Source organism: Melospiza melodia, chromosome 1 (assembly GCF_035770615.1).
Source record: "Melospiza melodia melodia isolate bMelMel2 chromosome 1, bMelMel2.pri, whole genome shotgun sequence".
In the NCBI taxonomy this organism is placed as follows: domain Eukaryota; kingdom Metazoa; phylum Chordata; class Aves; order Passeriformes; family Passerellidae; genus Melospiza; species Melospiza melodia.
In genome coordinates, this window is record NC_086194.1 from 122,705,750 (window position 1) to 122,731,149 (window position 25,400).

The following is a 25,400-nucleotide window of genomic DNA, read 5'->3' on the forward strand; positions in this document are numbered from 1 at the left end:
GTCATGGATTGAATCAAGGACTTAAGGGGAGGGAAAGAAAGTTCAAAAAATAAATGGCAATGACAAACCAGAAGGACGTATTTGCTCTGGGCTCTCCAAAATCTGGTGTTCATTTCACTGGTATTTCATGCCTTATTAGGGAGCTGTTACAAAAGGTGGAGGTGACAATAAATTAGCAGGTTCAACTGAGTTAGAAATATGAGCAAGAATTAGTAGAAAGATGAATTTTGAATTTCCCCTCAGCCTCAGATTCACTCAACATCACCTCCACACATTCACTCCAGACGCCCCAGAAAATATCAAACCCCACCTATTATGGGAGAAAGGGAGGGAAACACAGCAGGACTGAAATGTGTGCCCAGAAGGAGTGGCATGGTGAGTTCAGCACAGACCTTAGTGGAGAGACCTCCTGACCACCTGTCTGCATCCAGCTGGTGACCCTCTGGGCTGTGGGTTTTGGTTCTCTCACAGCTGTGCTCTGCTTGGAAGGCTGAAAAGTCAGCAGAGACACACAGAGATGGGAGTTGAAAAAAATTGGCAATCTAACTCACATAGCACAGAAAAAGGTTATTTTAAGGAATGTGCAAGAATGTTTCATATCATGTCACAGGAAGATCCTGTCTGCACACTGATGAAACTAGGCTTTGAATTCAGCTTTGCTGTACTGATTTTTACTCCAGTTTCTGTGCCTCTTCAATAATAACCTGGAAAATTGAAGGTGACACAATCAAGCTAAAGGACCAGCAAGAGTCCGTGACATAGCCTAGGACAGATCCCTAAGCCCTGAGTGCCAATATCAGTTTTTTCTACCTGCTTATAAACACTTGACTCCTTCCCACCCATCCTCGTACTATTAGCATTTACTTCCAGATGTTGTTGGATGAAACCACTTGAAGATCTAGAAAGCACCTTTTATTCCTGTATATGCATTGTAGCAATTTCTATTCTGAAGGCCTCAGACCTTCTGGGACTCATTTTCTCAGGAGATTTCAGATTTTTGAACAAGTGAAGTAGCAAGCATGAGTGATACTACAACTTTGCCAAACAGAGAGACTAATTTTCTTCTGTTACAGAGATTAATGTCATGCTTTTTGGATAAAAAAGAAGTCTCCTGGCAGATGAACTTTGCTCTGACACTGGGTGGGAATGGCTCCAGACTGTTGTTATTCTCTCTGTTCCCCAGAATCGCTTTGCTCAGCAGCTATTTGCAGGATACTGAACCAGCCAAGGAGCCGCGCCAGTTCCTGCTGAGAATCAGTGATCAGCTCTTGTGCTGGGGGAAAAGGCAATGGGAACTGAGCCCTTCTGAGGGAAAGCTGCCTGGTTAAAGACCTCTCAGCTGCTGCCAAAACCAACAAGGCAAACAGCCCTCATGGGCATCTGTGAGCCCATGGGGTGGAGAGGTCTTTGCTGGTGGCGCAGTCCACTGGCTGAGAACACCTGCGGTTTGAAGGAGCCAGCAGTCCTTTCTGATTAACAACCTCCTACAAAGCACATTTTCATCTAATTTACCTCTTTTGGCTTTCAAATAAGCAAGTAATGTCACACCTGCTAAGCAGCTAGAATTATGCAGCATCATAAATTAAACTTTTTAATTTGCCAAGATTCCTGGCTTATACCGTTTATCATTCAGAGTTATCCTTCAGAGAGGCAGGAGTGTTTCCTGCATGGCTGCATGTGAGAGGGGGGAATCTTTTTCCCTGGTCCTGCGGCACAAGAGGAGGCAGGGGTGGCAGTGGGCAGGGGGTGCCAGCGCCAGGAGCTCTGCAGAAGGATGCATCATTAGCAAAGTCATTAAGGCAGGACACTCGTGTGGCAGCGCTGCGTTTTGCACCACGTACCCCCACAGGTGCTGGAGGCTGAGCAGCTGGAGAGGTCCAGCTGTTTGGGTCCCCGTGGTGCAGAGCAGAGCCCTCTGTGGCTCAGGCACTCTTGGTCAGCAGGGCAGCGCTGAGGAGCCAAGAGCTTTGCAGCTCTCAGGGACTCTGAGAGGTCCTTACAAACGGGAGCATGATGCTCACATTAGTGCTGCTGTTCCAGCTGAGCAGGCTGGCAGCAACTTCAAACATTCTGCTATGCAGGAAGGGAAAGTGGCCTTATGAAGCTGGGGTTTTTTTGGCCTCCCTTTTACCCAGCCCTCAAGGCTCTTTGGACTCAAGGCCCAAAGCTGTTTAACACATGAGAGAGGGAATCAGTGAAGATGATTCTTCTGTAAATGCATTTCACTGATGGAAGCTGGCTTTGGAGATTGTTATCTCTTGAAAATTATTTAATGCAGTGAGTATCTTTGGAAAAGTATTGATGAGACTAGGTTTTACATAAAAGCACAAAGTGGTGCTGCTGCTTAGCACAAGTTTCCTGGAGGAGAAATCAGAAATGTGAGTTACTCCCAAGTCTGGAAATTGCAGAAAAAAATGGGGTGACTGAACTGTCTTTTCATGTGAAATTTTTCAATAGCCTTTTCCCCAAAGCTGATTCCTTCTGATTGTTTGGAGAATTGTGGTAGGTTCTCCTTCTCAACAAGAAATAGACTTATTCATGGACTAGAACAGTTTGAGGTCAGGGAATGTGGAGGGAAAACACTAAAGTGAAAAAATAATTTCCTTTTGAAGAAATATTTGAAGTAACAACAAATTGGTTTTTTGAACAAATCTATGAAGAGTTATCTTGGCAGCAAGCAATACAAATGAGTTAAACTGCTCACAAGCATTTAACCTTTTTCATAAGTGAAAAATCTGTATCAAAATAGATACAGATATATGTGGATGTGCTTAGGGAAAAATAACTGCATTTAAAGAACTTAACCCAAAAATAGTAGCACACATAGTCTAGATGTTCTAGCATCACAAACAGATGCTAGAAGATGAGGGTGATTTGTGGTACCTTGCAGAGAGAGAGAGAGAGAGAGCTGGATTTAGATGCTATCCCTTCTTTCTGTACAACATACACATTGCTGCTGGAAAACAAGTTGGGAAGGAGCCAAGAAGGACAGCAGTCAATGGCATGATCTCCCTAAAGGGAAAACAAAGTTCACCAACTGCATACAGCACAGCTCAGCTTTCCCTCTCTGCCATTGGCTTTGCTGGGCCCAGCAGCACAGCCTGGGGCCAGAGGGCAGAGGGGAATTTCTTCTGGACAGCCTTGTCCCAGTGAGATCCTGGCTTGCCAAGGGAAGAGCAAAGGAGCTGTGAAGGCTCAGAAATCTACCTGCTTACATGAGACACCAAAACTGCTCTGCTGTCATGCAATCAGGACAATCCATGGACGTTAAATGTGCACATTGCCCATGCAATACTGATAAAGAATCTTCTACACTCTATCCCTGCTGTTAAGGGACATAAAAATTCTGTGTTTAAATGAAGACTACATTGTTGCTGTTCACATCTAAATTAAAGCGTGGAGACCGAGTCTGGAGTGGTTACACACATCTCTCCCCAGAGGATTTAGCCATATTTATTCAGTGTAGGGACAGATGTGGGAGGCTCAGGGTCTGTAATAAGCATATCCATGGCTTGGATGTGCTGGCACCACTGGGCAATTCTCAGTCAGCAATGGGAATGCAGCTCAAGGGTAAGACACTGTGTCCTGCTCCAGCTGGGCCTGGAGCAGCAATGCCACTAACTCCAAGCCCAGCAGGAACAGCCCAATCCCACAGGTCAGTAGTGTTAAATGTCTCCTGGAAGCCAAATCAGCTGGATACCTCATCACCATGTGAAGTGTATTTGGAACTTCACACCTGTGAGTTATAATAAAAAATATGCTAACATATACATCAACAGGGTGTGATTTGTTATGTTAATCACTTTCCCATCTATGCATTTACTCACAAAATACATTGCATAATTTATGGAATTGCTTTAGCGCTCCGACCACAAAGAGCATCTCCTGATTGGTTCAATTCAGTGCCATATGTTATAGAGGAAATATGTATATACTCAATGAAGATATAAGTTTAAAGGAAACCTTGAGCAAAATGATCAAATTATAAACACGTTTTCTGCCTGTTGAACACGGAATTTATATTTGTAATCTTATCTGAGTTGTGTTGCTACAGACAGCTTGGCTTTTGTTTTCACCCCTTAAGGCTTTCTTCAAATATTCCTGTACTAGAAATGTTTTCTGAAGCTCTACAACCAGACAATTAAGTGAGTACAAAGAGCACAGTAATTACTCCACACAGCTAGAATCATGTCCTGTGTGGTAATGCCTTTCTTCCTTTCCGTTTTTCTTATCTAGAGGTAAGTTACACCGACAGACTGCCTTCTGAGTCCATATCCAGTTCAGTTAGGATCAGTTTTAAAAGAATATTGTGCTTCAGAAAATATATAAATGCAAATTCTTGAAGACTGGAAAGAGTTAAAGTGGTCTAGGAATTTTTCATGAGAGCATTTAAATTTTGAGCTCTCCTGCTAGAATATATATACACACACACACACACACACATACATATATATATATATGTATTTAAACTCAATTTCCTCAATTGTTTATATTATCATATACTTTAAACAGGTTTATTCTTTCTGAAATAATTTAGGTGTAAAATATGCAAGAGGAGAAGAGAGGTGATGGTAGCCCATCTTACAGGGACACCATCATTGTCAGTTTGTGGAAGCAGACCTCTCCAATATGACTCACCCCACAGCCATGGAAAAACACCTTTGGGACAGGCAGGCTCCTAGCAGGGTCCTCAGATGGCCGTGATGAGTCAGAGCCTTGGCACATGTGTTTTATTTGAAATACAGATTTTTGACAATCCTGGTAGACATTGGCCAAGTTGGCCAAGCTTTTTTCTTTCCTACCTCCTTTCCAGAGAGAACTGAAGATGTGTTCAACTGCTGCTGCCAACTTTGCTAGCTGATTGATGGTCTTGCTGGCCTGGCTGAGCACTGCTCTGAAGGTTAGGTTTCCTGAAAGCAGAAAGAAAACCCCCCCATGACCACTCTGGCACTTGTAGAACAAGCAATTTGTCTGACTGGCTGCTGAATGTATTAATATTTGAAGTTAATTTGTCTGCTTGAATAATCTGGTGCCAAATCATGTAGCCATTTATCAGTTGTAAAGGGAAGACACTGCTCTTGCCCAACCATCTCTAGAAAGTAAAACCACCATAACCTTGGTACGTTTGACACAGCTGATTGTGGAAAATGACACTGCAATGTTGTTCTGACTGCTTGCTAACAAGAAGTATTTAGTAGTCTTATGTTCAAGGTTGGATAAATCATATTTCCATTGTCCAGAAGAAATGTAACATATGAATTTGTAATTGTTTTAGCAGCGCCAGCTATGCAAGGGTATCCAAGTCTTCCTAAGAGTCTCAGCTAAATGGAAATCCCATGCAATAAGTACATCTATTGCAAGAGAGCACTCTCAGCAGAGGTCCTGGGAGGGGAGAGAATCCTCTATTTAAAAAATTATGGAAGGTAAACACCACCCAAAGAATTACAACTCTTCCCACCTTCCTCAGATGTTGCCCTGTCCCCAGCTGAACTGCTGACAGATGGTGGGATGGCAAACAGGGGAGCAATGCTGCCAGCAGGGATGAGAGCCTTCCCTGGAGGACGTGGGTTTGGCAAAGCTGCCTGTCAAGCCAGCCACAGGATGACGACAGACTGATCCTTAAGTGCTGTCAGATACCCAGAATGGGGGTCAGAATGGTTTGGCAAGAGGGAAGGTTGGCAATGGGAAGGGAGGAAGGAAGAGAGGAGTGCCAACAGAAGGAGAGAGAAGCTCTATTGGACCAGCAGGGTTTGTTATCTGATAGAAAGACAGTGCATTTTAATATATCAAAAGCTTTAATTTACTAAATCAAAGGCTTTTATTCAAATCAATTACAGCAGCACTCATTGCTGGGCCCTTTTGGCTGTCAGGCCGAGCTGTGGCTCCATGCAAGGCTGTCTAAAGAAGGCAGAAGACAGACTGATGTTGCATTCCATTTGATTGTCATTGGAAGAGATACAGATTTGTGCATGTGCTATTTTCTTGCTCTAGGTCTCTTGCTAGAGACAGGTACAGTTGAAGAACCAGGATGTGAAAAGTACCTAGACTGGTACTGTATTGTATTGTATTTGCTTGTATTTTGCTCATATCCTACCAAGGAAAAAACCCAACCTGAATAAAATGAAGCAAAAGCATTGCAAGCCATTGGCAGATGGTTTTTTAACAGTGCTGTCTCTATAGATTTGCTCAAAATCTGGTTTTTAGATGTAGACTGTAATAATTCCAAAAACACAGGGCTGCAATCCATGGCTGCAATTCAGTGTGGCTGAATCTGCACTGATCCCTGTAACAGCAAAGCTACATTTTGGTTTATGTGGTGTGTAATACTGATTAAATTCCTGACCATGTCCAACAAAGGTCATGTCCCTTATGACTGGGTTTCCCAGGCATTCCCACCTAACTGTGCAGACTGGAGAACACTGAGATAATGAAATCTTCAAGGACCAACATAAAATGTCATCCCACTTCTCATGTGGCAAGGCAGTAACTATATTTCACTCACAAGACTTTTCATCCCCAAAGGTTTATACTGTAGGCTGATTGTTATATACCGTATAAATCAGAATTTCAAGAGGACACAACACCAGGTTAGTTTTCTATGCATTCAGCTCAACTTTTAAGGGTTACAGAGTATAACGAGATTGCATACGTACCAGTGTCTCTTCAGAGGCTGTCATTGTTAACCCCATGTGTGAAAGGAGTGTGAAGTATGTGATCCAGCATGGTGCTCACCCTTCTGAGGTATCTGAAGGTAATAGTTTCTGCAGGAGCAACTCATCAGGGTCAAATGCCACCTGCATGTACAGTGTCTACAGTTGTGCATCCTGGAAGCTCTCAGGAAGGGCTCTGCCCACTTGTAACATTCATTCATGGCATAGCAAAAGCACTGGCAGAGAGGTTTTTGTCATAGTAAGTGCTGGTTATGCACATTGCTTAAAATGGACTGAATATTGTACAAGTAGAGAGGGCCAAATGCCTGCCCCAAATTTTCTGCCACATACAACTAAGTTTCATGTTTTTATCACTTTGAATGAGGGGGCCAATCTGCTCCATCTATTTAAGTTCATTTTTAAAATGTGCTCTTAATGACATACATCATGTCCTTGGGCACCTAAGCAGCCCAATTTTATGATAAGTAAGCTCCTATGTAAAGTTTTTTGTGGAAGCATATTGTTGGCTGAAGTCTGAAGACCTTAGTCCTATGAACCTGTATGTGCTGTGGTGGACTGACATCAGCCAGCAGTTAAGTCTCCACAGAGACACTTGCACAGTCCTTCCAGAGAACAGCAAGAACAAAAGCATGGTAAATATGTGGGTCGAGATAAAAAGAGTTCAAGAAGTGAAGTGAAAGAAGAAAGGGGAAAAAAGGCCTCCACACAATTAATGCAAAAGCATTCACTCAGCACCTCCACAGACAGACGAATGAATGCCCAGCCAGTCTCCTAGGAATTGCTTCCCCTTCCTCCATCCCTCTTTTTCGGCTGAGTGTGATGATGTGTTGTATGGGACATCCTGTCTTTGGTCAGTGGAGCTCATCTGGCCCAGCTGTGTTCCCTCTCACTCTGACTCCTCTTGATCACCCCCAAGTCACTTGCTGGAGTAGAGGCAGAGTGAGAACCAGAGAAGGTCTTGATGTTGTGCAAACACTGATCAGCAATAGCTAAAATATTGGTGTGCTATCAACACTGCTTTATCACAAGTACAAAACACAACACCATATGGGCTGCTATGAAGAAAATTAACTTAATCCCAAACAGACTCAATATAGCATCATGACAGGTCATGCACAAGGACTGATGAATTCATATATGCATAATATGTGTGAGTATCAGATTGATTTTTTTGTGTATGTTGGACTAGACAAGAGAATATTAATGTAAATGTTTGTAGGACTGGGAGTTCTGATTGCATTTGCTCAGGCCTGGCAGCAGTATTAATGCATGTCTAGCATGAAAGATACTTAGGCTTTAATTGTGACCCCCAAGCACATCATCATCAAAACCCTCAATTGCTAGAAATATCACAACTGTAGGGATGCAATTAAAAATCTTCTAGCTGCTACTAAAAACACATCAATACAAGGGTTTCAGAAGTAAAAATACCACTGTTTGGAAAGACTGTCAGTGAACGTGAGATATTAATCTCCCTGCCATGTTCCCCCAGACAAGCTACAGCAAGCATCATTCTCACTCTTCATATTCAAGGCCCCCCTTTTCTTTTTCTTTGTACACTGAATCCTACCAGCAATATTAAAAAAAAACAAAAATCATGGCAGAGTGTTTGTAAACTCCAGCACCCCCACCCTTCAGCCTCAAATCTTCCTTCCACCTCTCTCAGTCATATTACTGAGGAAGAAGAGCACATGCTGTGGTGAAGGACTGGAAGGGAAGTAGGAGCACCAGAGGGCACTGCATCTTCCAGGAGGGCTCCTGGAGGTGGAGATGTGACAGCCTTGCCCCAGAGTAGGCAAAAACCTGGAGGGACAGACTGGAGGAAGTGTGGGCAGCAGGAAGTGGCTTCACGCTTGAAGCAGATCAGGTAAGTCTGGAGAAATAGCCAGGGCAGGAGCTGCCTTTTCTCTGCCCTCCACAGAGATGTCTGCTTGGAAATAGCAGCAGGAGTGAAGAAGGCTTTTTGCTGCTGCTGTTTGTTGCAGTTCGCAAAGGGCTGATAAGGCCTTAGAAAGGTTTTTCCATTAAAGTGGGCTAAGCTGCTGAAGGGGGATGCTGGCTGCTGAGCAGGGATGTGCAGAACAATCTCCCTCATGCCAGTGGTGTATGGAAAACTCCCACAGGCAGAGTATGGGAATGGCTGAGGCAATGCAAGTGCACCCATCAGTTTATAATTTCACCATATAGACAAGGTCTAAGCTACAAAAACCAACCAAACAAATGGGCTCAAATTAGAAACGGCATTATTTTTCACATGGTCTGTTGGGTTTTACTGGTAGTGTGCCCCAAAATTGGTAGTGGTCATTGTCTTCCCTAACAAACATCACACAACAGACCTAAGCTAAGTAATTTTTTAAAATTATTCCTAATTTATTTTTTCTTTTAATAAAGCCCTGTGTCTGGCATGAGATATAGGAAGCATGAGATTTTGTAGGGCGAGGCTCCAAGTTGATAAATGAGTGTAAAGCCAACAATAAATCCAAAATGATCAGATGAATCATTCTGTTACAGTGATCTGCGTGTATAACTTGCTTCCTCTGAAGGGTAATGCACAAATCCTCGAAAAAGTTACTTCAGGAGGCAGATCAACCAATGACTTTTGAATCAGAATGAGGCTGTAAAACATCAAGTAAACTTTAGATTTACTAACTTTCCATGAGTCAGTCTTGATATGGGGGAGGGGGAAGGGGGAGAAGAGACAAGACTCAAAACAACCACAAAAGGAGACCCAGCAGATGATCTTGCTCAGTTTTGGAGTATTGCCAGAAGTTTTATGTTTGCTACTGCCATTACAGCTTCCCCAGGCCTTCCCAAAGGAAGAGGCCTGGAATAGCTGTTGCTGGAAGTGTCAAATTATCTCCATTGCCACACCTGAAAGAACAAAAGTCTGTTTGTGTCTTTCCCTATATGTGATTAAAGAACTGTGAAGGGGCTCGTACAGTAAGCAGTTGGATCTGGGGACAGACCCACATACAATGAAGTAAAGAGAAAACATTTCAGAGATATTAAAGATGAGCCAGAACCAAATAAAGGAGATACCCTAAATGAAGATGATCTTGATGATGCATTACAGCTTCAGATCAAGTCTTTGTGGCACAGATACCTTTTGGAAACACACTATGTAGAGCTGGGTAAGTTTTTTCTATTTTATTTTTCATCTTACTAGCTATAGGCCTTAAGCTGTTAGTACTCCATGAAGGTATCCTGCCAGGGACAGACTAATTTTGCTGACAAAGAAGCCCAGGAAGCTGTCAGGAGTATTGCTGTTATAAAGATACAGATTGCCTGTATGCCATCACCTCTCTCACCATCCCCACTGCTGCTCTTTTGGAATAGCTTAAAAAAAAAATCACCTACCTCAAGTCCTGCAGAGATGATGAGTTGGGTGATACAACAAATGGCACACCATTCAAAGTATCTCTTTATTCATTTATACACTGGGTATACCGGGCATTGAAGAAAGCATCCCTTCCTCTGTTCCACACTGGGACTGAAGTCTCCCAAAGTTCTGCAGCTCTACTGAGCCCATGTTTATTTAACTTTCTTCTGAAAATGGAGGTTGGATTATGAGCACTTGCAATGGCTATCACTGCTATTTTCTTTGTCTCCTCTAAAATACCACCCTCCAGATAACTTTCAGAGCTCTGGAATATCAGCCCCTTCTTTCTCATATCTCAATATCTTCTTTCTCACTCTTTCTGACTCCTTTTATTTTCTCCATTCCTAACTCCTGAATGAATGGTGTGGGTTGGAACGTACTAGTCCAACCCTGCTGCCATGGGCAGGAACACCTTCCACTAGATACACGTTGCAAAGAACCTCATCCAACACATCCTCGAATGTTTCCAGGAATGGGCATCTACCACCTCTTCGGACAACCTGTTCCAGCATTTTCCCATCCTCACTGGAAAAAAATTTCTTCCATCTAATCTAAATAGTTCCTCTTTTAGTTTAAAATCATCACCCTCCATGCTATTGCAACATGCCCTGCCACAAAGTCTGTCACCATCTTTCCTGCAGACTGCCCTGAGTACTGAAAGGCTGCAATGAGGTCTCCATGGAGCCTTCTCTTCTCCAGAGAACAACGCCAGCTCTCTCAGCCTTTTCTTATCAGAGATGTGCTCCAACCATGTGATCAGCTTAATCTGTTTTTTCTTCTTGGCCAAATACTGTTTTGCCTTAGCCTGGATTTTTGTTTAATTTGTATGGATTGATAGCTGTAGTATGAGAGTGAGGACACAAAGCTGCTTGCTGTGCTTTCTTTGGCTGGCTCCAGTTTTACAGCACTGAAGTTTGCAGAATGCCTTTTGGAACAACATCAGACAGACTCTGCAACATAAACTCTATGTCAGAACTAGGAAAAAAAAAGACTAGTATCAGTAAAACAATAAGAAACACTGCAGAACTCTTTCCTCCTCATCTTCTTTGACCCCTTGCCCCAGCCCCCCAAGGCTGACCTGTGCAAAGTGTGTCTGCACGAGTGCAGCAGCTGAAATAATATCTGGTTGACACTTGGGAGAGAAATCCATGATTCTTGCTGCATTTCACATTTGGGATCACACTGCCAGCATCACCTTCTGTCCAAGGGCTCCTTTGGCACACATATCTTACTTATGCTTTTTCAAACACTGGATGTGTCCATGCATATTTCAATGGACAGATCACAGAACACATCTTTTTATGGTCCCCATAATTATTACAAAGAAGCGTGCTTGGCTGGCAAACCTGGCCTGTCAAGCTGGTTGTGAGGAATATGATGTTGGAGGTTTGGATTTTGTTTCCAAACACTAGGGTTTTAAAATGACTAAGAGCACATTCTGCAACAGGCTGAAATGCTACAAGGTTTATCCAAGGACCATCATTCTTCTCAGGACTGGGATTGTATTTCCCAAGTTTTTCAGTACTGCTGTTCAATTTATAGCAATGGCCTGTACCTGCCAGCTGCGCTTTAAAAGAGATGCTTTGCAGATGCAGAGCAAACCTGTCTTTGTGTCTTCAGATCTAAATTTTAGAGTGGTTTTGAACTGGGAGTTGACAAGCTGGGAGTCATTCTGTCCAAGCTGGATCTGTTAGATTTAGAGCTTCCCCAAGGTTGACTGATACATTTATATAGATGCTGCCCCCATTCCAGACAGCTTAGCAGGATTATTTAAGAGCTGAAATATGTGCAGTCGGCCACATCCTTGAATTGGGTTTCCCATAAAGCTTTGGAAGTATTGAGCAGTTGCTCTGCCTGCAATGTCTCCTTGAAACTTCTGGATGAAAAAATGTTCTGTGGTTCCAGCAGATGGCTCAGCAAGCCATTGCTGACTCATTCTCCCTTTTTGCTGCTTTGTTGCTGCAACAAAGGCAATTCCCAGCACATTCAGACATTGGTCAGTGCTTTGTAGAAAGGGGAACCATCCAAACACCATGGAAGATCAGTACAGCCATTCTCAGGAATCTCTTTAATGATGTAAACCTGGCCACTGACAATAGCTCTAGTAATGGATCAGTTTCACGATTTTTTGAGTAACATCTCCACCAGCCATTCTAGTATTGGTGTCTTTAACAGAAGGAATTACATTCCCCTCACAGCAATCATAAGTCTCAAGAACAAGAGCACTTCCCACAGCAGCAGCAGGCACAGAGGGAATGGCAGGGAATGCCCAGGGCTGCAGAGGGTTCTGTGACAAGACCAAGCACAACACCATCTCTTCTTCAGAACAGGGCATCTCTCAGGTTCTGCATTTGTGCATTTTTAAGCATACAATTCACCTCTTTCATATACTGGCACAGCATATTTAACTCCACTCTGGTGAGCTGCATCCAGCTCCAGGGATCCCAGCAAATGCTATGGGAATTTGGTTTGCTCAGCCTGGAGAACAGAAGGCTTCAGAGTGACCTAAATGCAACCCTTCAGTACCTGAAGGGAGCCTACAAGAAAGATGGAGATGGACTTTTTACAAGAGGCTGTAGTGACAGGACAAGAGGGAATGGATTAGAACTGAGAAAGAGCTGATTTAGAATAGATATTAGGAAAAAATTTTCACTTTCAGAGTGGTGAGGCAGTGGAACACGTTGCCCAGAGAAGTCCCACCCCTGAAAGTGTTCAAGGCCAGTCTGGATGGGGCTTTGAGCAACCCGGTCAAGTGAAAGGTGTCCCAGCCTATGGCAGGGGGGTTGGAACTAGATGATCTTGAAGGCCCCTTCCATTCTATGATTCTGTGATTCTGTGACCTCACTATTGGCTGGACTATACACTGGATAATACAATAAACACTCACTGGAGGTAGCTCATTATTTACTAGATTTAATCTAGAAAAGAGGCTTAGTTGAAGGCACTCAGATGCCAAGAGATATTAAATTAAACAAAATTGTATCATGTATGTAATTATTTATTGAGCCGAGAATCCATACAAGGTAAACAAATGTTTACACTATCATACAGTAAGCATTTCCAGGGCTTAATAAAAATGATTGTCACTCACTGTGCTTCACCAAAAAAAATCATTTTAATGAATAAATAATTTGATGAAATCAAAAAATATTTACAATATAAACAAATGAAAAAGCTTTGGATATATTAATCTGAGCAACCTGTCTTTTGCATTTTTAACTGCATTTCTATCAAGATTCTCTCTATGAAATGGTACAAAGTGGATAGAAATTACAACTCAACAAAGTTATCATGATTTGGTACATGTCTTTCTGTTAGTTCAGATAAGCTACATATGATTTGTTAATTATGCACGTGTTAGAATACAAATATAACTAAAATCATATATTATCAAAATGCCAGACAGCATTCTCCACAGAACAGAAATGTACACTAGGCTGTGACAATAACTGAGAATCACAGGCAACAAAATGAAACAGAAAAAGTACAAATTCCTTCATAAGAATATAATTGTGCTCTCTTATTTACCAGAGGACTATGCTTCACCACATCAATGGCTGAGCATGGATAAGGTGTTCAAGGACTGCCACGTGGTTCGGTGTAGGCTCACAGGGGTGCCAAGCAGCAGCTTCGCAGTGGGAATCGGGCAGTGCAAGCGCTTTTATAAACATCTCTTGGGGCTCTTAAAAAGAGCCAATTATACAAAGCAGTAGAAGCATAACACTGAGAGGTCTTCATCTCGTTTACACAGGCATCATGAAGTGACTTGCTTTGTTTGTGGTAGTGAAAGGAGGAGCTCTGTCTGTGCTGTTTAGACAATCAGCCAGAATTCAAGTATTCTAAAGCCACTTCATAGCAGAATTTGTATTGATCCTGAAAAATCAAAAGGAAACCACAAAGTCAGTTATTGAAGAAACTTAATTAAAGGGGTCAATGTTTCTCTCTTGTTAAAATTATTTACTATCAGCTGTTGTCAGTGGGAACCAGTTTGCAAATCCAATTTATGTTCAGATAAGAAAATCTTTATATTAACCAGACAATAGACACTATACATAGTAACTTATGGTGCTGCTCATGTTAGATGAGTATTTAGCTGCTGTAATATGCTTGTATGAGAAAAACTGACTGCACATAAGCAAATTGACTTGCAACCCTTCTGTCATCTGTGAAAATGCTCATGTAGCACTTTTTGAGAATTGGAGTTGTTGAAATTCCTCCCTGGAAACATTTATCTTAAAATAGACCCAGCGTTCAGTACTTCCCAGATTACAACTTTTATTTTAATGTCATTCAGACACTTGCTGCATTTCAGGGCAAGAGTACTCACTGTTGGTCCTCTATCTGCAGCCCAGACCCAACCCACAGGACTGTGTAATAACCTTGTGAGATGGGGCCTGAGCTAAATGAATTGGATTAATTCCAATTAATTTTTAGCAACTGCCAGGGATGGTCAAGTTAGCCTGGGTAACAGAGGAACTGTAAAGAGCCTAAGTTTTCAGGTGCCAGCCCTGTGCTTCAAACACAGACCTGCTGGTTTTATTTGTAGCTGCTTGGAAACAGAGCAAGTCCCAGGGAAATAAATCCCCTTTCTGAGGGATGCAAACCCACTCTGCATCTTTGGGGACAAAAGGTCATGTCTTGGCCCCTTTCCTGTCTTCAGTGCAATGGAGAGGACAGATTTGACTGACCATTGTCCACTCTGAAACTTTTAAATGGTGCAGTCACTGATAACTTCCCAGTTTTATGTGCATACATACCCCTCTCCTGTTTCCATTTTTGCTACTCACAATACTCAAAAATACTACAAATATTTAAATGAAGAAAAAGCTGAAGGAAATAGTAAGTGCATGTTCCCTGAATCTAAGGGCTCAGGCTTCTGAAAATTCCATTTGGAAACACTTGCCAGTTTTATAACTATTTCTGTTACTGAAATGCCTCTTTTGCTTATGCACTTTATTTGATTAATAAAGGATAACTAAGCACATATTGACATTTAGGAACAACAACAGATTTAATGAGCTGACAGCACTCAGCCTTGCCCAACATCACAAGTAGTAAGATCTTCAGTAGTAAGATCTTCTCTTTTCCCTGAAGCAAACATTTTATAGGATTAAATCTTTTGGCCTGTACTTGTGATTTTGGGTCACATTTTAGCTGAGAAGAGAGTCCACTTTACATGAAAAAGACCATATACTATTAATAAAATCAAAAAGCTATTAAGAAGCATGGATCATTTAGAAGTTCTTTGATTGAGAAATGCCACGTCATAAGAAGACAAGTCTAATGTGCACAATAACCTAAGTGATGAGTGAGCTGTATGTGTTTAAAGTCCTGCAAGGTTCCATAAACTGCTTGTGTCTTCTTCAGAATGAGAAAAGAATAAAAAAAAAGAAGAAGGGAAAGAACAGAGTATTATGTAAATTCCTTTTCTGCTTTTATTGCATATATGTTTCTAAATAACTGGAAATTGTTCTATAACTACATAACAGATCAAAACAAGAGATCAGCCACTCATCCATTTCCACTCTTCCATGCTCATTTTATGCTGATTTACTGATCTAGCAGAATAACTGTCATTTTCAGTAAGCTGAATATCTGTCTTAAAGAGCAGACATACCTTATTACCCACTGTGTTCACTCACTAGTGTCCTTTGTACATTTTTATTATTCACTTGATGGTGGATATTAAAAGTCTCTTTAGGCTAGCTAGCTTCAGAGAGGTATATTTAAATTTATTTTCTAGAACACCTGTGGGTAGGCCCAATAACATTTATCACCAAATGCTTCGGGCATCCCATAATAGATATTTTGCAATATCATGTGTTACCTTTGTATGACAGCTGAAAAAAATTATTAGATTTCCAGATGTGGCATTCAGAGTTTTACACTTGGAGGAAAACCAAAGGTTTCAGTGAAATTGAGATGAATCTCTAAGTATGGATGGTAAAGACTGCCTTTTATCTAGCCAGAAAGTGCATGACATGTATTGATAAAGCAGTCTTAAACCTGTTTTTTGTGAAACATTGTAATGATTTTGAGCATTTCATCTTTTACCATAAAATTTTACAAGGTAGATGAATATTACTGTTCTTCTTTTTGCAGTAGAGAAACTGAGGCAAAGACACATTAATATAACAAGAGTCATAAAGGATAAAGTCAGTAACAAAATCAGGAAAAGAACTCAAGTCTCCCAATTCCCTTTACCATGAAGCCATTTACACAGAAATTGAAACCCGGCTAATTCAAATATTTGTTCCTGCAAGGTGGCAGACCACAACTGAAGAGATGTCATTTTAACTCTGCTCAGTCAGTGCATTATCTGATAATGGGAAAAATCCTGGTTGTCCTCTGTCTGTAAAAATAAGGAAAACAATACTGATCTCTTTCACAAGTGCTTTGAAATTTCCTAATAAAAGAAGGCCCTACAAGGCCTTTCTATGCCTTCCAGACATTCCCAATACCACTCTCAGTTTACTAAAAGATATATTTTTATTTAAAATAACACATTTAGCTTTTTTGATTAAAAAAATTCTCTTCTGAAAAATGGAGACAATTGCCTGACAAATCTATACCTGGAGAACTCTCACAAATGGGAATTTATAGAGAGCATTTTCTTTAACTGTACTTATACACTGGTAATTTTCATTTTATTTCTATAAAATAAATGAATAAGAGATCAGAGAGTTCTGTGGGCTTAAGCTCTAGGAGGATGGAGAACACCAGCCTGCCAAATCCCTGTATAAACTATACTACATGAATGAAGTAGAAGGACATTTTTCTTAATATCTAGGAAATAAAAATGTATGGTTCTCATCACGATGATTCTCCTCCTGAGGATATAAATGAGAGGAAAAGAAGCCAGTCAAGCTGCTCCCTCCCATCACTGTGGAAGTCTGATAGTTTCTGACTGACACAAGACTCACAGCTCCACACTATTGGTGCTGCTCATGAACTCCCTCCTTGCTTTGCACAGCCGACAACATCTGGCCCTTTTCCATCTGCCTGGCCAGAGCTGGGCCTAGGGGAGGGTTTGGGACTTCAGAGACAGGCCAGGAGAGAGCACTGTGATGGGGGAATATGGTGGGAGCCAGCCTCCCACAGGAGAGGGGAGGCACAGCCATCCACGTGGTGGGGAGGTGGATATCCCTCCCTGCCTGCTTTCACCTGTGTCTCAAAGTCCTGCTCTCTCTGCCCATTCTCCAGTGTGTGCCACACTCAGCTCAGCTGAGGGGGTCCTCTCCTAAAAGTACAAGAGGTTGGACCAACTCGGTGAGATGTCACCTGCCTCACCCTGGGCATGCTACAGAAAAGTTGCTGAAATGACCCCAATTTGTCTAACCAGAGCTTGCAAAACTGGCTCAGATTGGGTTAACATCCCTGAAAATGCCCAGATGCTGCTTCCTCCTGCCTGTGATGCTAAATCAAATGCAGCTGCCTCTTAAGCAGCCACCTCTGCAGCAGGATGTTGTAAAAGTGTCTTTTATAGCCCAGGCTTCAGAACAGGGCATCGAGCTACACCCATCTCCAAGTACAAAACTACACACTGGAGTGTAAGAACCTGCTGGTTTAAGCTGTTCTGCAGCTCTTCTGGCACAGCAGCTGGCACTTCAGCAGTTCTCCATTTAGGAAAAAGCTCATAAAACACTCTCTAGGAAAATAATTGCACATGGCCCCTTGTTTCTGAACTTCTTTAATCTTTCTATGAGATAGAGCAACCATAATTAAATGCAATATTCTGGATGTCAAACTGAAATTCATGGCTTTGATAAATATTAGGCGATTAAGCTATTTATAAAATATATAATTTGAAAATCTGGCATTTAATTTTACATAACTATTATTTCTATCATGCAAGTGCTGCTCGCCACTTGGTTCAGCCTGCTAGAAAAGAAAATTAATAAGGATGTTCATCTGAAAGTTTAAAACTCTTAAAAAATTCAAACGAACAGAGACAAAGTCTCCTTGGGAAGAAAGCAGTGTAAAAATACTCTTACAAGTGAAGTGACTTCATTATCCCCTTTGAAAATGACTCGCTTGCTTTGTGAACAACTCCCACTGCAAATCCTGGAAATCTTACTGACTCTTCGGAGAAAAAGAACATTTTCTATTTAATGGTGCAGTTAAAAAGCTCCTACCAGAAGGTCCACCATGTTAGGCTTATTATTCCTCAGTGTCTTCACAGCATGGAACACGTCAACAGCCCTCTGATGTCGAAGCATTTCACAAACAATGCTGATTGCACAAAACGTCCCACTGCGGCCACCTCCATTCCTGCAGCGAAAGTGATAAAACGGCTCAGTTACAATGGACTCTGTGGCACAAGTCTGTACAGCAACAGGGATGGCTCCAGAAGGCATGAGTTCCAGCAGGGAGAAACCACAGAACATTCCTGGCCCCAAAGGCTGCCCAACTCCAGGCAAAACATGATTTTTAATTGGAATTGGCATGCTGAAAGATCTCAAAGCTATGATTCAGAAGTCAGCAGGCTGACAGCCTGGAGGCAATTGAATGGCTGAGTTTTGCACCACCCTTCAGTGAACACTGGAGACAGCACAAAGAGGATGCTAAAATAAGGATAAAGTACTTTTAGTTTCAGTTCAACACTGCTTTGCATTGTAAACACACATGGCTGCAGTGAGCATCAGGCCTGGAAATGCCACAGAGAAAGCAAATCTTTGAGCTCTTTAATTCCAGATTCTGGTGCTTTCCTCCTGGACACAAAGGCATTTCAGAGGAACTGCAAAAGCACCAGAAGTCTCATTTGGGGGAGTCCTGGTGGCTGCACTTGGTATGGCACTGGGTGGTGGTGCCATGTCCCCCTGGCTGGTTATCTCAGCTCCTGGCAGCAGGAAGAGGGGCTGGCTGCCTGGCAAGGGCTGCTTCTAAAGGCAGATGTATTCCCCCTCCACCCACAGTTATCAGAGGATGAGAACCCGAAGCGAATCGCTAACAAAGAAGCCAGGCACAAATGTTCATATACATGATCAAATACAGTATTTAATAATACTTTATCCCTGGTTATTTTTAATCTTCAAAAGAATCTCTTTCTTTCTGGAAGCCCCATTATTTCCACACTTATTCTAATCAGAATCTTTAGGCTGTGCTTCACTGAAAATAATAAACCTTAATAATTACCAGAGTGCAGACTAGTTAGGTAGCAGGTCTTTCAAACAAGCTTTGCAAATGGTTGATTTTCAAAGGAAGATACAACGTCGCACATCTGTCACATCCAGGCACTATGAAAAGAATGCTCTCTGCTGCCAAAACAGTGCCTGATATTGTGGGACTGTTTGAGAATTTTAATTAAAATAAAGTAATTTAAAAGGATTATATTAGAGCTTTTTCTTTCTTTACTGCCTGGAAGTGACGCATGTGTGATGTTGTACAACTATTTAATATCATCAGCCACCTCAGAGATAACAGTAATTTGCACTTCAAAAGGGTCTTTTCAGCTAAAGATCTCAAAACATTAATTAATCACACTGCACAATGCTCCTTTGATGAAAGTATTATTATCCCCATACTACAGATGGGGAAACTGAAGAGCAGTGACTTGTTCAAGGTCAGTGATAGTGGGAATCATTAATATACTCTTAGATTTTCCTCCATCATTCTGACACAGGGTCCCAACTTCTGAACATGGTTTTCCTGTTTGCAGGTCCCTTCTCTATCATGGCAACATCTTTAAACAGATGTTTAGAGGAAGATGAATACAACTTCAACCGCTGAAGACTCAGTCCCAAAAGATCAGCTACTTCTGAGGGCAGAAGCACGTACAGGTATTAAACTGTACCAAAAGAAGGATGGTGGCAGAGTGGATGAGAGTCTGCATGAGTGGAGCACAAAGTCAGAGGAGGACAAAAAAATATACCATTATTAGAGAATGATAAGGCAATTACAGGATCATCGTAACTGGTCTATCACACCACTTTTACTCCTGTGCTTTATGCCTGGAAAATGAATCACCCCTCCAAAACTACTTATTTCTATCATCCTTATCTGCAGAAATAAAAGGTACATTGTTCTGAAGGCACATTTTTGATTTACTGCGAATAAGTACGCCACTTTCCCATTTGCAAGAGTCACTGGACTTTTTATATAAAACAGAGTTAACTCAAACCCGTCATCTTTCCATAGGGCTTTAACAAAGGACAGATAGGGAAACTCATGAATCTGCATTAAAATGACACAATTCCTCTTGCATTCGAAGCTTTTAAATGAGCAGCTGTAATATTTATTCAGCCCCAGATTAGATAGATGCCTCTTCACCTCGTTACAAATCTGACACAAATTCTGTGACAGAATTCCCTTATCCCTCTCTTCTGCTTCCATACTTACAAGCAATGCACAACCGTGCGTCCCTCTCCCTCATTGTACTCCTCCTGCCACTTGTCCACCTGACGGATGAGCTTCAAGAAGGAGCGCTTAGAAACCGGAGTGTCCCTGTACATGGGCCATCCCAGGAACTGGAACTGCTGCACCATCCGATAGCCATCCTGGGGCTGCAGGGATCCGGACAAAAGCAGGAAAAGTAACACTATTTGTTTGGCACGAAATTCAGGTATTTGCATCAGGAAGGGAACTTGTTCAAGCAGATGATTGCTGACAAACTGCTAATGTAACTTCAACTGCCCTTGAGGATTGATGACTTTTAATTTTCAATGGAGTTGTCAGAACAAGAGTTTTTAAACAGACTGTTATACAATAGGCTAAAATATAGCAATAGTACATCTGCACAATCAAGCAAATAATTAATTAATAAGATAGGTGGAGTTTGGTAGGAAAGACAGAGCTGTAACATAACTTCAATTATATACTGTTTTCATATATAAGCTTCAGTGTTTTTAAGAACATTTATGTGTTTCTGTCCTTTTTTTACAAGAAAGGTCAAACCCTCTCAAGATATTTTGAAGCAGGAAACATTAAGAAAACCAAATTGAACCCTCAGATGTTTCTAGCTTATAAAAAAATATCTAACTACATTTTATTTTATTGTGCTGTACTGCAGCAGTCAGAACCCCTCTGGTGAAACATTACTGAACAGTTGCTTTATGGTGATTTAAAATAAAAAAGGAGCACAGAACAAGTGATAGTGGCAGAAAACTACAGTCCTTTGAAAAGGGCATAATGAACATGCACATGAAAACTGGTTTTGTAGTCTAGAGTTTGCCACTTCTGTGCAAAGTGAGGGCATTTTAGTGCCACTCCTAAAATGAACAACACACAGAAATGCTGACATTAAATTTTATTCTGTAGAGTAAGAGTTAATAGAGAGGACGTAAGATTAACACGATATGGGAATAAACAAAACTGGATGTGGCACTAGATGTGCTCTCCAATTGGTTTTGTGTGCTTTATGTCAGAGTCTGGAATCTACTGATTTCCTGTCCAGTTTCTTTCAGCTGATGGCTCCTCTTCCCAAAGCAGCCAGACCCAGTGCTTGCTGAAGGTCACAGCCTGCTGGAGGCTGTGTTTTTTATATTGCCACATTTACTGCAAATGCCAGGCCTTCACAGTATTAAGGAAGTATTTGAAGCTTTACAATCTGCTTCCCCATTTGGATATTAACATGTTTTTGGTGTCTTTCCCTGTCCATCGAGCTAACAGGTCCCAGGGAAGTTCTTGATTATTTTTCTGAACGGAGTCCTGCTTACTCCTAACTACAGCTTTTTGGTGGCTGATACGAGTCCCATTGCAAAGGCTCCCTGGATGGGACCAGATATCTGGTCTGTGGTGGAATCTTTTTTCCACTCAGCTTGGAAGAAATGCCTTGTTTAGTCTTCTGTCAACTTTATGGGAGCATAAAAGCTGGATACAAGAACAACCTGCTTGCCCTTCTGAAGTGGTTACATATGTTATGAAGTGTGGTTATTGGGAGAGGATCTTCACTAAGAGGCTTGGATTGCTATTGAAAAACATAACTAACATAAACTGGTGCACAGCTTTCTTCACATAACACAGGATACAAATATACAAGATGGCTAATTTCAAACTATTGAAAACAGCACTGATTTCAGCATTTTTTGGCTATCATACAATCTGAATGCTGCATTTATTTCATTTGCATTTAACACACTTGAGATATGTATTAAATTTTTTCTTTTACTTTTATTATACATAGAAGTCTTTTTTATCCTCTAATTGTGCTGTGACTCAGTATTGCGCCATTGCTTTCAAATAAATATGCTGAAAAATGAAAATGGTTCTATGTGAGTTTAGCTTTCATTTTTATGATTTGAGTAGACTCAGCTCATCTACTGAGACAAAACTGTTTTGGAAATAAGATCCTTACCCTGGCTGCATTATAAATTCGGAATATCCGGCTGATGATGTCTTCTTCCAAGTCAGCCGATACAAACTCCACCTGAATGGGACCGTGCCGGTGCACTCCATTTTCTGGCCAGTACTGAGGACAGAGCTACAGGAGACCATGGACAAAAAAGAACACAGTTAATCACCTTGGATTTCATGCTGCCTCAATATACTCACCTGTATTTGAATTTGTCATACATGTACTACTGGAATTCTTGCACAGTATCTTTATACAGCACACGATGCACCAAGTTCGGTTTCGAGCTCTCTGCTTTCATAACATCTTTCCATGTACCTAACATGCTGGTTCCTGCTGCTGTACTTTCAGTGTCTGGTGCCTGGAGTAAAACACTTCTGACACTCAGCATTACTTCTACAATATATTATGACTAGACAGGGAGAGGCTGACAAATATTGCCATATCTTGGAGACAGCGGAGGCTAAAGACCAAAGGCCTGGGACCTACAACTGCCCTGAATAGCTGCTAATAATTCAAACTGCATGTGATTTATGCTAGGAAAGGTACATAAATTCTCAAAACTCAGGACTTAACTTTCATGTTTTTCACCTGTGACCGATAATACTGGCTAATATTAGCATTGCTTTAAACTTTCAATAATTGCTTAATTTCATCTTATTAGTGAGACCTCAAAATATTAATTATGATTTCTTCAGTTCTCAGAAAAAATTAATGCTAGGTATCTAAAGATCACAAATTAAAATTACTATTATCTTGCATGGTTTTAGTGTCTAATAATATAACAATGGCTTAATCCATGAACCAATTACCGTCTGTGTTAATACTTTAAAGATTGAATCAACACTTTGCAAGAAGGTTTTCGTAGCTAGAATCTGCCTATTTTTTCATAAAAATCCTAATGATTTTTTTTTGCCAGGGATATTTAGAGCAGTTTCAGCATGCAGCTTTTGTAAGCATTCACCAAAATTAAATATGAACTCATGAAATTTTGTTTGCTTGCAGAAGCATTGATGTCATATTTGGAACTTTTTATTTCAATCAGTAAAACAGCTGTGGTCTTCATTCTGCTGCATTGCTGTTGGTGATCCAGAGCTGAGCTGACAAATCACATTTACTCCAGATGTTGTTTTGCATTTCTTACAATACATAGTCCTCAACAAAGTTGTTTAGAGATGACTACATTTTACGAAAACATAACCATTTACTACACCAATTAAAAAAGAAAACAGGCTCTGATTTGCAGGATATCACGTTAACAAGTTAAACTCCAAAATTTTGAGTAGGAAAATATGTTTTCATTTTTTAACCCTCCCAATGATATGGTCTGCTGAGACAACTGCTTTCCAAATATTGTCTAGATGTGACACAAATTGTTATTATGAAATATGCTGGTGTACAGGATAGCAAAATGCAATGCATACAACTGTTGCAAATGCCAGTGCTCAGATCATTTAACATGTGCACAGTTTAGTACTCATCCTTCAAATACATAGGAATACAGTTCTAACAGATCTCTGAAAAATGCTTAAATGATAATAAGCAGAGCTGTTTGCTGGGGCTGTTTTAGGAAGCTATGATTTTCAAGTTCGAAAGAAACCAAAAGCATTTAAGTTGGCACATTTTGCATGCAAGTGATGCTAGCGACTCTCTTCAAGTCAGAGCCACAGTGAAGGGTTGAATTTCATTTCCCAATAGAGCACAACAATCCACATAAATGGTAATATCTAAACAGAACTGTAAACACTTCACATATACATAAATAATAATCATAACAGTAATTATTAATAAATCTGAATGTAATGTGTGTTTTTAATAAGCTTTGCCCTCTCTCCACTTCTGTTTGCTCTGAGGGTTTTGAGATTTATTCCTAATGAAAAGATTGTTACTCCATTAAGAGGTAAAAGGTTTAACATACTGCAGAAGCAGGTGCATTAACTGCATATCCCAATAGCTTTTAAATCCTGTGAGGCTAATACATGCTTGGAATAGCCATGCCCTGTTGTAAATTCAAAACACAGCCAACAAATTAAAAAACACTCTGTCTCCCTTGAGTCTTTCCTTATTCACTCAGAAAATAATCTTAGATTCATGAATGAAAGTTTTGTCTTTCATTTCTGTTTTTCCTCCCTGTAGAGACAGTGCAGAGCTTAGAATCAGAAATTTAGTCTTTAAAACAGTGTGTGGAATTCCTACATGTTCCTTTGAAAGACCAAAAGGAAGATCAGTATCTTTTAAAAACAAATTCTACATATTAAAAATAAGAGGAAATATTTTTTAAGTATATGCAATGCCAAACAAAGCTAAAAAGATTCTTGATCATTAAATGACCTGCAGTCTGTTCTAAAAAATCACAATTGCTCTTAACCAATAATTAACAAATATTTACATATTCAGAATCCAGATTACCACCACATTATTCCAGCAGAGGGCTGGTGCAGTTTGTTGGAACTAAGGAAATTATATCTTTGTAAGAACTTGGAATTGTGCAGTTGTAACCCAGGCTCTGGGACACTAAGTGATTAATTCTAGTGATTAAATTGCCAACCAGTAGGTTCAGTTTTCCAATTTTCTGAACAACATGTTCAGCATGTGCAACTCTTTTGTAAGGTAATTACATTCCCCTACACGTTTCATTGCCCTCTTTTCTCTTCCAAAGGATGCTTAGTCTCCAATCTTTAGCTCCTCTCTCCTAGTTTAGTTCCTATCTCCTTGCTCATCACATCATTTTGTGCAATACACAACACAGATTTTCACTCTGGGAACACCTATTCCCTGGTAAGGAGACCAAGGTCACTGATCTGTTTCAGGCAGGCTAATGAATGAATGTTGGCTTCTGTTCATGATTTTGGCCACTACAGCATGTTTCAGACTTGAGTCAGAATTCTACAACCTTAATTTTTGGGTTTTAGCAGCCCTTCCCAAAACATGTTCTCTTAGAATAAATAACAGGTGCATGCATTTATGTCTGTGTGCACTAACATTTTGGAGGAGAAGCTGCTGATGGTCTGATTTATTCCTCTTCCCCTATGAGTATCTGCAAGCTACAAATCAATGTTTT

General features: G+C 40.8%; 1 protein-coding gene across 9 annotated transcripts in view; it reads right to left on the reverse strand.

Annotated features, from left to right (window-relative positions):
* Nucleotides 1-13,027: 13,027 nt before the first annotated feature.
* PTPRM (protein tyrosine phosphatase receptor type M) overlaps nucleotides 13,028-25,400 on the reverse strand; it is a 441,289-nt gene continuing 428,916 nt past the window's right edge. For all 9 annotated transcript variants that reach the window (XM_063166391.1, XM_063166383.1, XM_063166378.1 and 6 more), the window contains 4 exons: nucleotides 22,343-22,468; nucleotides 20,389-20,552; nucleotides 18,186-18,321; nucleotides 13,028-13,923 (listed from right to left, as the gene is read on the reverse strand). In XM_063166391.1, the coding sequence (XP_063022461.1) occupies nucleotides 13,870-13,923; nucleotides 18,186-18,321; nucleotides 20,389-20,552; nucleotides 22,343-22,468 (480 nt within the window). In that variant the 3' untranslated portion in view covers nucleotides 13,028-13,869. The remainder of the gene's footprint in view (nucleotides 13,924-18,185; nucleotides 18,322-20,388; nucleotides 20,553-22,342; nucleotides 22,469-25,400) is intronic.